Below are 12179 nucleotides of genomic sequence, written 5' to 3'. Positions count from 1 at the left end.
CTTCCTGTATGAAGATTTTTAAAGAAACAGCAAGTCATATTACAAAGAAAATGCTTAGTTTGAATGATTTACATATACTCATGTTCTCCTTTGATCCTCACAGTGAGCCACGAGTTTGGTACTGCTATCTTTCTCATTCTTCAGATGGGGAAACGGAGACAGCAAAGGCACATAGCTAGTCTGGAGAGCCAGAGCCTGAACTCCGGTGGCCTGACTCTAGAGCTGCCATCTTAATCTCTGCTCTGCTTCCTCTCCACGGAGGGCTGTGATGTCTCTGGAATGAGTATAATATGAGCTGGGATTCACTAGCTGCACTGCTACCCCAGTTTCTCTATCAGAGATAGGCCCACGGCCCCAGCTCTGCTTAACAGAACTGCAACTGGAGAGTTAGTGATGGCTTCCGAACATCTGAGGTTAATCAGTGGCGGAGAAAAAAACTTTACGGGAGAGGAGGTAGTGGCGTCTGTTTTAATTTAAGGGAAAAAAACCTGCATTTCTTAAATCAGTGATTCTACTTGTGATTTTGAAAAAGGGTAGGTGTAACTTTGTATATGAATAGGAAATTTCTGGAAATAAAATAAACATTTAATAGTGATTAACTCTTAGGCTACGTAGGGATGACAGAGAGGGGGACTTTTTACTATTATTTATTGGGTTATATACCTACATTTTAATTTTTCTTCACTTTTAAAAAAGTTGGTGATATGTTTATTAAGAAAAAAATTTTGGCCAATGGGAAGTTTTTCTCCCACTGTCCTCCCAGTACCATATACCCACACCTGTGAACATCTCAGATTTTATGTGCAAATGCACATATGTTACTTTTTCCCTTTTTCAGAAAAGGACATGGGCTATTACACACTATTCTTACCTTTTTTCAACTAACAGTATCCAAGCCTACCTCATTTTATTTCTCTTGGTTTTATTGCACTTCATAGATATTGCTTGCTTTTTTTTTTTTTTTGCAAATTGAAGGTAAGATCCTCTAGGAGCAAAAAGATAAAGGCTCAGATGATGGTTAATAATTTTGGAAATAAATTGTTTTTAAATTAAGGTATGTACATTGCTTTTTTAGATGCAATACTGTTGCACACTTAATAGACTGCAGTATAGTGTAAACATAACTTTTATATGCACTGGGAAACCAAAAAATTCACGTGACTCACTTTATTGCAATGTTCACTTCACTGTGGTGGTCTGCAGCTGAGCCTGCAATATGCTGGACGTGTGCCTACATCCTGGAGAGCTCCAGAGGGCTGCATAGAGAGCTTCTTCATTACAGCTGTATAGTATCTTGATGGATAGATGGATAATTTTAGGTCTTTTAATCTTTTTTAAAAATCTTTATTGTTCAGATTATTACAGTTGTTCCTCTATAGCTTCCCTCCACCCAGTTCCCACCCCACCCCACCCCATGCCCTTACTCCCCCACACTGTCTTCATCCATAGGTGTATGATTTTTGTCCAGTCTCTTCCCGCACCCCCCACACTCCTTTCCCCCTGAGAATTGTCAGTCCACTCCCTTTCTATGCCCCTGATTCTGTTATAGTCACCAGATTACCAGTTCATCAGATTTTTTATTCACTTGATTTTTAGATTTACTTGATAGATATTTATTTGTTGTTAATAATTTTTATCTTTACCTTTTTCTTCTTCTTCCTCTTCTTAAAGAATACCTTACAGCATTTCATATAATACTGGTTTGGCGGTGATGAACTCCTTTAGCTTTTTCTTATCTGTGAAGCTCTTTATCTGACCTTCAATTCTAAATGATAGCTTTGCTGGGTAGAGTAATCTTGGTTGTAGGTTCTTGCTATTCATCACTTTGAATATTTCTTGCCACTCTCTTCTGGCCTGCATAGTTTCTGTTGAGAAATCAGCTGACAATCGTATGGGTGCTCCCTTGTAGGTAACTAACTGTTTTTCTCTTGCTGCTTTTAATATTCTCTCTTTGTCTTTTGCTCTTGGCATTTTAATTATGATGTGTCTTGGTGTGGTCTTTGGATTCCTTTTGTTTGGGGTTCTGTGTGCTTCCTGGACTTGTAAGTCTATTTCTTTCACCAGGTGGGGGAAGTTTTCTGTCATTATTTCTTCAAATAGGTTTTCAGTATCTTGCTCTCTCTCTTTTTCTGGCACATCAATAATTCGGATGCTGGTACGCTTGAAGTTGTCCCAGAGGCTCCTTACCCTATCTTCATATTTTTTTATTCTCTTTTCTTTTTTCTTTTCCGGTTGGGTGTTTTTTGCTTCTTTGTATTTCAAATCTTTGACTTGATTCTTGCGATCCTCTAGTCTGCTGTTGGATCTTTGTATATTATTTTTTATTTCAGTCAGTGTATGCTTAATTTCTAGTTGGTCCTTTTTCATATCCTTGAATGTCTCACTAAATTTATCAGCCTTTTCTAGAAAATTCTTGAAAAACCTTATAACCGTGGTTTTGAACTCTATATCCAGTAGTTTGCTTTCCTCCATTTCTTTCATTTGTGACCTGTTTCTTTGTCTCTGCATTTTGGCTGCTTCCCTGTGTTGATAGAGTGGCTTTGTGTGCTAGGTGTCCTATAGGGCCCAGTGGCTCAGCCTCCCCAGTTACCTGAGGTGGACACTCTTGGTGCACCCCTTTGTGGGCTGTGTGCACAGTCTTGTTGTAGTTAAGCCTTGATTGTTGTTGGTATCACTGGGAGGAATTGACCTTCAGGCCAGTTGGCTATGAGGATCAGCTGTGTCTATGATGGGAGAACTTCTGTGCTGGAAACACCCTTATGAGGCAAGACTTGCTTTAGTGGGGCTTTGGTGCTCACTGAGTCTGCCCCCTGAGTGTGTCCCTTATGGATCTGAGGTGTTGTAATCTGGATGGTTCTACTCTGACCACTTGGATCTCCAAGGAGGTGCTAATTTAGCCTCTGCCTGAGGCCACCCAGCCGGAGCTACAGAGAAATCTGCAGATTCTTCTTCTTTGTTTGGGTTTTGGAGATGCCCAGATGAGGCCCAGCTGTGAAGCAATGCCAGCTGCTGTGGGGCCTTGGGCCTTCTTTTGGATGTTCTGGGGCTCTCTGACTCAGCTGCAGTTTGTTAGGTAAGTTTAGATTTCAAAGGACCAGGCCATTCATATGCAAAAGCCTCTGCGCACAGCTTGGATGGGGTGGAGTCTCAGGGCAGAGCAAACAGCAGTGGCTTCCTGTCAGCCCTAACTTAAGAGGCCCCTGGGTCTCAGTGTCCCGCGGTAATCACTGCAAGCACCTCTGAGAGAAAGCAGCCCTCGAGTTCTGCCCACTTCCAGATAGTCCAGTTTCTCCCCATATGAGTCTGGGTCCCCAGAGTCTCGCCCGGAACTGGAGTTGAGAGCAGTCAGGAGCTTGTGTCTCCCTCCAGCTTGAAAAAGCCAGCCGCGTACTCATTTGCCAGCCCTCTCCATGTGCGCGTCTCCGTACCTCTGCCTTCCACACCTCCTCTGAGTCTCAGTGTGCTTTACTCTTTCCTTCTAGTTGTAGAATTTCCACTCAGCCAGTCTTCCCGTGGTTCTGGATGATGTCCGTTTTGTCTTTTAGTTGTAGTTTTGAAGTTGTGCGAGGCGGCAAGTTCAGGGGTTTACCTATGCCGCCATCTTGGTTTCTCCTAGGTCTTTTAATTTTATTTATTTATTTATTTTATTATTTTTTATTTTTTAAAAATTTTTTCTGTTCTTTTTTTTAAAAAAATATTTTATTGATTTTTTACAGAGAGGAAGGGAGAGAGATAGAGCGTTAGAAACATCGATGAGAGAGAAACATCGATCAGCTGCCTCCTGCACACCTCCTACTGGGGATGTGCCCGCAACCAAGGTACATGCCCTTGACTGGAATCGAACCTGGGACCCTTCAGTCTGCAGGCCGACGCTCTTTCCACTGAGCCAAACTGGTTTCGGCTAGGTCTTTTAATTTTAAAAATGAAACTGTCATGATCACATGTGTGCAGGAGCACCTGTAGGATGAATTTCCAGAAGTGAAATTGCTGGGTTGAAGAAAATCAGCATGTAATTTTAGGGAGGGTTCAGAGGATGGCTTTTGAGTTTTCATTGTATACTCATCTATGCTATTTAAAAATTTTTTATGAGCAGATACTACTTTTATAGTTCAAAATAATTTATTAATGAACTGAATAATGTCTATGTTTTATAAATTCTGTGTTTTCATAAATCAAGCCTCTTTAAAGTAACAGATATGCATTATTTTTGTTGCTTTTCTTGTTAACTGAGTTAACCATCTTTTCATTTTTCTCAGATGAAAGCTAAAATTGAAGCTCGCTCAGCAGCTAAAACCAGTGGACTCCTGTGGGCTGGATTGGCGCTGCTGTCCGTTCAGGGTGGGGCATTGGCCTGGCTCACTTGGTGGGTGTACTCCTGGGATATCATGGAACCAGTTACATACTTCATCACATTTGCAAATTCCATGGTCTTTTTTGCATACTTTCTAGTCACTCGACAGGTGAGTAGTTTGTTAGGAAAATAGTAAGTTAGAACATCTGCAAATAATTCCTTATCCAAGTCAAGTAATGAGCAATAAAGCCTTTTTATTTACTGAATTATTGCTATCTGGGTTGTTATAAGCTGATAAATTTCTTGTTCTTTTTCATGAGGATAGAGATTTATATTCAGCCCAGAGAAACTATGTGTAACTTCTGTAGAAAAATAAATATTACAACTCAGAGATTCCTCCGTTGAGATAACACATTAAATTTATGTTCTTTGTTCCCTCATCTACAAATAAAATTGAATTTGTGTTGCAAAACACCCAGTGTTAGGGTTGCCGAAGGAGGAACTCACGAGGCCAAAATGGGTAAAGAATTATAAATTTATTGTTACATCTGCGAGCAGAAGGGCTGAGACCAAAATGGCATCAGGGGCAGAGTAGGGGGAGTGGGATATTTATATCTCTAGTAAAGGTCAGTCAGAGTAGCTGGTCAGACCAGGTGCAGGTGGGGGCCAGGTGTAGGCAGTTCACTGGAAACTGGGTGAGGCAGTTCACTGGAAACTGAATTCCATTACTCATAAAACCTATAATGAGAATAATAGGAAAATTGCCAGGAGGGGCAAGAGCCCAGGCAGGGCACAATGGAGCGCAAGAATGTGCCTAACACCCAGTAACTTTAGCTTTATCTTGTGATTATTTTGCCAAAAATCTCCATTTCTCTTTTTCTCCCACTATGTGTGATTTCTCTTCCCAGCTGGTTTGCTTTTGAAAGTAGCAGCTGATCTCAAATGAGACTAAATGTTTTCCTTGTGTTGCCTTATGCTTGCCCTGGTAGCTACTGCAAATATTTTACTCATCTGCCTTTGCTTTAGTGTTGCTAAGGCATGTATCTTTCTTGCAGAGGCATTATGTTCATTTAAAACATGTTCTCTTTTTTTTAGGATTATACTTACTCAGCTATTAAGAGTAGGCATTTTCTGCACTTCTTTTATAAGAAATCAAAGCAACAGCATTTTGATGTGGTGCAATACAACAAGTTAAAAGAAGATCTTGCTAAGGTACTTTATTGCAAACACAGCATCTTATATAGCTGGTCTTGTATGGGAGCCAGAACCTAGTGTCAAGGAAATACAATTGGTGGCTTATTGTCACCGGTTAAATTTTTGATGCTTTGCGGTTTGTTCTGTGAAATAGTTGACTTGTCTGATACTATTCCATATCCTACAATTTTATTGTCTTCTGTATTTGATATGGTGATAGCTTTAAATGTGTATGTGAAAATATCTTAAATGACTTTGAGATAGTAAAATAATAGTTTTCAAAAGAAATCTTTTTCTAGGTGAGTGTGTGTTTTTAAAGAAAACAACCCAATATCAGGCTCATTTGCAATTTGTCACCTATTAAGAACATAAAAGAAAGAATCCTAGGAAGGTGGACACTAATAAAGAATTTTAAGCTCTTAAAAGGCATTTGCAAGTTCTGCCTAAAACTAAGAGAATCAGTGTGGTGTTCCTCCTTTCATGTTTTCCAGTTGTCAGATGAGCAAATGGAGGTGCTTAAGGTCACTTGCCCAGGTATACACAGTTAGAAAGTTGGGAGACCAGGGTATGAAACCAAAACGTTGTCTCCGGAGCCTATTTCTTAGGCAGCTTTTAGGCCTGTTTTTTAGGCCGCCCAATGGACTTATTAGCTTGTTCAGGAGGCAACTTCTCAACATGTAACTAAATTTTAAATTTCTCTTAGTAATTTTATAAGAAATAAATTCTGGTAAAAATATCTTCTATTGCTCAATGTATACTCATTTAATAGCCAGTAAGCATCATATCTTTTATTACCTGTACCTTCTCAACTATCCATTCCTCCATTGAAAAAACACACCAAGATATTACTAAAATTAAATTCGTAATCCAAAAATTAGAGTTAAAGAGACTTAATTTTTTTATTTATTTCATATAATCAGTACTTAAGAGAAATATAATGATGCTTTAAAAAATTTTAGTGGCTACTCTTCCATTTGAATGATTCAATCCAAGAAAACTAAGGAAAGTTCTTCCAACTAGTTTATAGAACTGGGCACTTAAGACTTAAAGGAGCACTCTGTGAAGTATTCATTTTTTAAGGTAATAAAGTTGAGGGATAAAAGGGAAGCTGACAGGTTACAGAGTGGATTCTTTTTTGGTTTGTGTTGTTTAAATTTTTTGTTAATCCTCACCTGAGGATATTTTTTTTCCCCATTGATTTTTAGAGAATGGGAGGTGGGAGGAAGGAAAAGAAGGAGGGAGAAGAGAAGGAAGAGAGAAACATTGTGAGAGAGACATATCAATTGGTTGCCTCCTCCATGAGCCCCAACCAGGGCCAGAGATCGAACCTGCAACCCAGGTATCTGCCCTTGACTGGGAATCGAACCCAGGACCCTTCGGTCCATGGGCCAGCACTCTCACCACTGAATCACACTTGAAAACCCATTATAAATGGAAAAACTAATATAACAAGAACTATAAGAATGTATTAGAAACCTTAAACTCACCTTTTAGGAATGGATCCATATAAATTGAAATATTGTCAGCATTTGTCACTAGTAATTTAGTATATGTATTGACCTAAGGAGACATTTTCTCCCCAGCAGTCATGCTCATGTGTTTCCTATGCTTTCTGATCAAGGACTTTTTCTTTCCTTGTTGACAGGCTAATGAATCCCTGAACCGGTTACGCCGCTCTCTCTATTTGCAAACACAAGTAGAGGAACTCAATGAAAAGAATTAATCTTACATTTTTAAATGTCATTGAATTTTTTCATTATGTGTTGATTTTGCAACTTAGAAACTGGAACTTTATGAGTTTTGAATTTGACTGTTTCAGAATCTTTTCTTAATAAAAGAAAATGCTTGCAAAATACTGGTATTCTTGCGAGTTGTCACTTGAGATTTTTGGTTTGTGGATTTTCACTGCTTGTTGAGGTTTAATGCTGGAACGAGCTTGGATGTATCCATCAAAATCAAAGTGGCTGCTGGTGCAGTTGGCACTTATGCTGAGAGCCTGTCCTGAGTTCATTGCCCGTGCGGAGGGGAAATAGGCGTGTGTTTGACATTCTTAGGCTTTGTTTAGAATCATCTTGTCATTTATTTATTTTTAAAAAGTTATTCTCATTATAGTGACATATAATAGTGTACTAGTTTCAGGTGCACAACATAGAGATTCAATATTTATATATTTTATAAAGTGATCACAACAAGTCTAATAACCATCTGTCACTGTACATTCATTTCATTTTAAATACATAGCTGTTGGAAGACTTTTATAATCTATACTAATAAAAGGGTAATATGCAAATTGGTCACGACGCCCTCACAGTAACAACCGAACAGCAGGCTGCGTGGGGCGACCAGGCCAGCAGGGGGTTAGGGAGGGACGACCAAATGACTGACCAGCAGGCTGCATGGGGTGACCATGCTGGCAGGGAGGGCAGTTAGGGGTGATCAGGCTGGCAGGCAGAAGTGGTTCGGGGTGATCAGGCTCGCATGGGGGGCAGTTAGGGGCGATCAGGCAGGCAGGCAGTGAGCAGTTAGGAGCCAGCGGTCCCTGGGATCAGGCTGAAACCGGCAGTTGGACATCCCCTGAGGGATCCCCGATTGGAGAGGTACCAGGCTGGGCTGAGGGCCCCCCCCCCCTTCGTGCATGGATTTCATGCACCGGGCCTCTAGTTATATTATAAAATGTCATTTAAAATGTTACATCTTAACTAATATTTATGGAGATAGATATTTTTATATGTTGTCAAATACTGTACTAGGTGCTTTACATATATATTATCTATAATCCTATGAGGTAACTATTTTTTATTCTCACCTGAGGACATGCTTTTATTGATTTTATTTATTGATTTATTTTGCTTTTATTTGATTTTAGAGAGAGAGGAAGGGAGAGACAGAAAGAGAGAGAAACATCAATGTGAGAGAGACACATCGATTGGTTGCCTCCCACACAAGCCTCAACCATGGTATGTGCCCTTGAATGGAATCAAACCCGGGACCCTATAATCGTAGGCTGATGCTCTATCTACTGAGCCAAACCTACCAGGCGGTGCTACTTTTTAATCCCTATTTAATAAGTTAACTGAAGCTTAGGTTAATTTGCCCAAGTGCACACATCGCTGGAAGATTTAAGCATCAACCTATAGTAGGTCATAAATCTTTGTAAATTTGTAACTAATGGTATTCAATCTGTTATCCAAGATTTCACTGTTTCAGTGTTTGACAAGGGTAATGATAACAGCCTGATATCATAGATTTGCTTAAAACAACACCCCCAATATTTTCAGGGTATACTGTATCTTTCTTTTTTTTTTTTTAATATATTTTATTGATTTTTTACAGAGAGGAGGGGAGAGGGATAGAGAGCTAGAAACATTGATGAGAGAGAAACATCGATCAGCTGCCTCCTGCACACGCCCCACTCGGGATGCGCCCACAACCAAGGTACATACATGCCCTTGACCGGAATCAAACCTGGGACCTTTCAGTCCACAGGCCAACGCTCTATCAACTGAGCCAAACCGGTTTCGGCCAAGCACCTCATTTTAATTTTTTAAAAAATATATATTTTATTGATTTTTTTTGTAGAGAGGAAGAGAGAGGGATAGAGAGTTAGAAACATCGATGAGAAACATCAATCAGCTGCCTCTTGCACACCTCCTACTGGGGATGTGCCCGCAACCAAGGTACATGCCCTTGACCGGAATCGAACCTGGGACCCTTGAGTCCGCAGGCTGACACTCTAGCCACTGAGCCAAACTAGTTTCGGCTATACTGTATCTTTCAATCAGATCAAAGTCAGACTTACTGTATCTTAACTACAACACAATGATCACTTGCTATTTGTATCAGTATCTCTGAAACACGGAGATTCTGAATTAGCAATATATTAGGGTTTTATTACTTAGCTAAGAATATGCAATCATGTGTGTGTTTTTTTTTTTTAATATATATATTTTATTGATTTTTTTACAGAGAGGAAGGAAGAGGGACAAAAAGCCAGAAACATCGATGAGAGAGAAACATCGACCAGCTGCCTCCTGCACACCCCCCACCGGGGATGTGCCCACAACCAATGAACATGCCCTTGACCGGAATCGAACCCGGGACCCCTCAGTCCGCAGACTGACGCTCTATCCACTGAGCCAAACCGGTTTTGGCGCAATCATGTTTTTTTAACAAATATATTTTTATTGATTTCAGAGAAGAAGGGAGAGGAAGGGAAACATCAGTGATGAGAGAGAATCATTGGTCAGCTGCCTCTTACGCACTCTCCCCCCCGCCCCCCCCCCCCCCCCCCCATTGGGAATGGAGCCTGAAACCGGGGCATGTGCTCTAACCGGGAATTGAACTGTGACCTCCTGGTTCATAGATCGAAGCTCAAACACTGGGCCATGCCAACTGGGCACACTAATGTTTTTTTAATGAATATCACCTGGGAACTGAAAAGGGTTCCCAGATCCCAATTCCTGTGTCTCGTATTGTGACATTTTTTCCTGCACAAAGTCAAGAGCCCACACATTACCGGCCGGGCTGAGGCAGACCCATACAGGGCCAGGCTCCCGTTCCAGTAACAACGGCACATGGATGCTTTCTGGTTCTCCAACATGGAGGCTCTCCCCAAAAAAGGCCAACTGGTTGTCCTCTGGGTTTTTGGATTTTTAAATTGATTTTTAGAGAGAGGAAGGGAGAGGGAGAGGGAAACATTGATGTGAGAGCAGAACATTGATTGGCTGCCTCCCATACATGATTGGGAATCAAACCAGCAGCCTCTTTTTTTTAAATTTTTTTAAAAATAAATCTTTATTGTTCAGTTATTACAATTGTTTCTCCTTTTTTCCCCCCATATCTCCCCATCACCTGGTTCCCTCCCCCCCGTTGTCCTTATCCATAGGTGTATGATTTTTGTCTAGTCTCTTCCCATACCCCCCACACAGACACACCCCTTTCCCCCTGAGAATTATCAATCCACTCCCATTCTATGCCTCTGATTCTATTATGTTCACCAGTTTATTCTGTTCCTCAGATTTTTAATTCACTTGATTTTTAGAATCACTTGTTGATAGATATTTGTTGTTCATAATTTTTATCTTTACTTTTTTCTTCTTTTTCCTCTTTTTAAAGAATACCTTTCAGCATTTCATATAATACTGGTTTGGTGGTGATGAACTCCTTTAGCTTTTTCTTATCTGTGAAGCTCTTTATATGCCCTTCAATTCTGAATGATAACTTTGCTGGGTAGAGTAGTCTTGGTTGTAGGTTCTTGCTATTCATCACTTTGAATATTTCTTGCCATTCCCGTCTGGCCTGCATAGTTTCTGTTGAGAAATCAGCTGACAGTCGTATGGGTGCTCCCTTGTAGGTAATTAACTGTTTTTCTCTTGCTGCTTGTAAGATTCTCTCTTTGTCTTTTGCCCTTGGCATTTTAATTATGATGTGTCTTGGTGTGGTCCTCTTTGGATTTCTCTTGTTTGGAGTTCTGTGCACTTCCTGAACTTGTAAGTCCATTTCTTTCACCAGGTGGGGGAAGTTTTCTGTCATTATTTCTTCAAATAGGTTTTCAGTATCTTGCTCTCTCTCTTCTGGCACCCCAAAAATTCGGATATTGGTACGCTTAAAGCCATCCTGGAGGCTCCTTATGCTATCCTCACACTTTTGGATTCTTCTTTCTTTCCGCCTCTCTGGTTGGGTGTTTTTATCTTCCTCATATTCCAGCTCTTTGGTTTGACTCTTCAGGTGCGGTGGTCTACTCTGTATATTCTTTATTTCAGACAGTGTATGCATAATTTCTGACTGGTCCTTTTCCATTTTTTTGGTATTCTTATTAAGGTCCTTGAAGGTCTCTTCAAGTTTCTCAGCGGTTTTTAGAAGATTCTTGAGTAACCTTATAAATATGGTTCTGAACACTGTGTCGTCCATTAGTTTGCTTTCATCTATTTCTCCTACTTGTGACATACTTCAATGTCTCCTCATTTTGGCTGCCTCCCTGTGTTGATGGAGTGGCTTTGTGTGGTCGGTGACCTATAGGGGCCGGTAGCTCAGCTTCCCCAATCTCCCTAGGTGGTTGCTCTTGGTACACCCCTTTGTGGGCTAAGTGGAAAGTCTTGGTGTAGTTAAAAGTCCTGATTGCTGTTGGTACACTGGGAGGAATTGACCTCCGGTACAATTGGCTGTGAGGACCTGCTGTGTATATAACGGAAGAATTGCTGTGCTGGAGACACAGTAGGGCTTTGGTGCTCACTGAGTCTGCCTCTTGAATGTGTCCCTTATGAGGGTGGTTGAAATCTGGTGTCGTCCACACCGACAGAAAAGTCACTCTCACTCTCCGACCGGCCGAGAGTCCCTCCCGTAGGCGTCTGGGTCCCCCGCGTGTCCCCAGAAACTGGAGTTCAGAGTGGTTGGGATTGTTGGTATCACTGGCAGGAATTGATCTCCAAGCCAGTTGGCTGTGAGGATCAGCAGTGTCTCTGCTGTGAGAGCTTCTGTGCTCAGCTTGGATGGGGCGGAGTCTCAGGGTGGTGCAGACAAGCTTTGGTTTCCCGTCTGCTCTGCCCTTAGAGGGGCGTTTTCTCCATGCCCGAATTAATGGCTGCGCGCCTCTGAGACAAGGCAGCTTTCGAGCCTCTCCCGCTGCCTAACAGACCAGTTTCTCCCCAGCTGGGGCTTTGTTTTTCTCCCGAATGAGAAATCCAGTCACTGGGAG

At 41.1% G+C, this 12179-nt stretch overlaps 1 protein-coding gene across 4 annotated transcripts in view; it reads left to right on the top strand.

Annotated features, from left to right (window-relative positions):
• Nucleotides 1-10293, top strand: part of MCUB (mitochondrial calcium uniporter dominant negative subunit beta) — a 91256-nt gene extending 80963 nt beyond the window's left edge. For 2 of the 4 annotated variants that reach the window (XM_054726686.1, XM_054726685.1), the window contains exons 6-8: nt 4257-4460; nt 5387-5503; nt 9452-10293. In XM_054726686.1, the coding sequence (XP_054582661.1) occupies nt 4257-4460; nt 5387-5503; nt 9452-9655 (525 nt within the window). In that variant the 3' untranslated portion in view covers nt 9656-10293. Of the gene's footprint in view, nt 1-4256; nt 4461-5386; nt 5504-7130; nt 7341-9451 lie in introns of those variants that run through there. The other 2 variants (XM_054726688.1, XM_054726689.1) reach the window with 2 other exon arrangements.
• Nucleotides 10294-12179: the final 1886 nt, after the last annotated feature.

Source organism: Eptesicus fuscus, chromosome 2 (assembly GCF_027574615.1).
Source record: "Eptesicus fuscus isolate TK198812 chromosome 2, DD_ASM_mEF_20220401, whole genome shotgun sequence".
In the NCBI taxonomy this organism is placed as follows: domain Eukaryota; kingdom Metazoa; phylum Chordata; class Mammalia; order Chiroptera; family Vespertilionidae; genus Eptesicus; species Eptesicus fuscus.
Note: the sequence above shows the minus strand (reverse complement) of the source record. Positions and strands in the feature narration are given on the sequence as shown.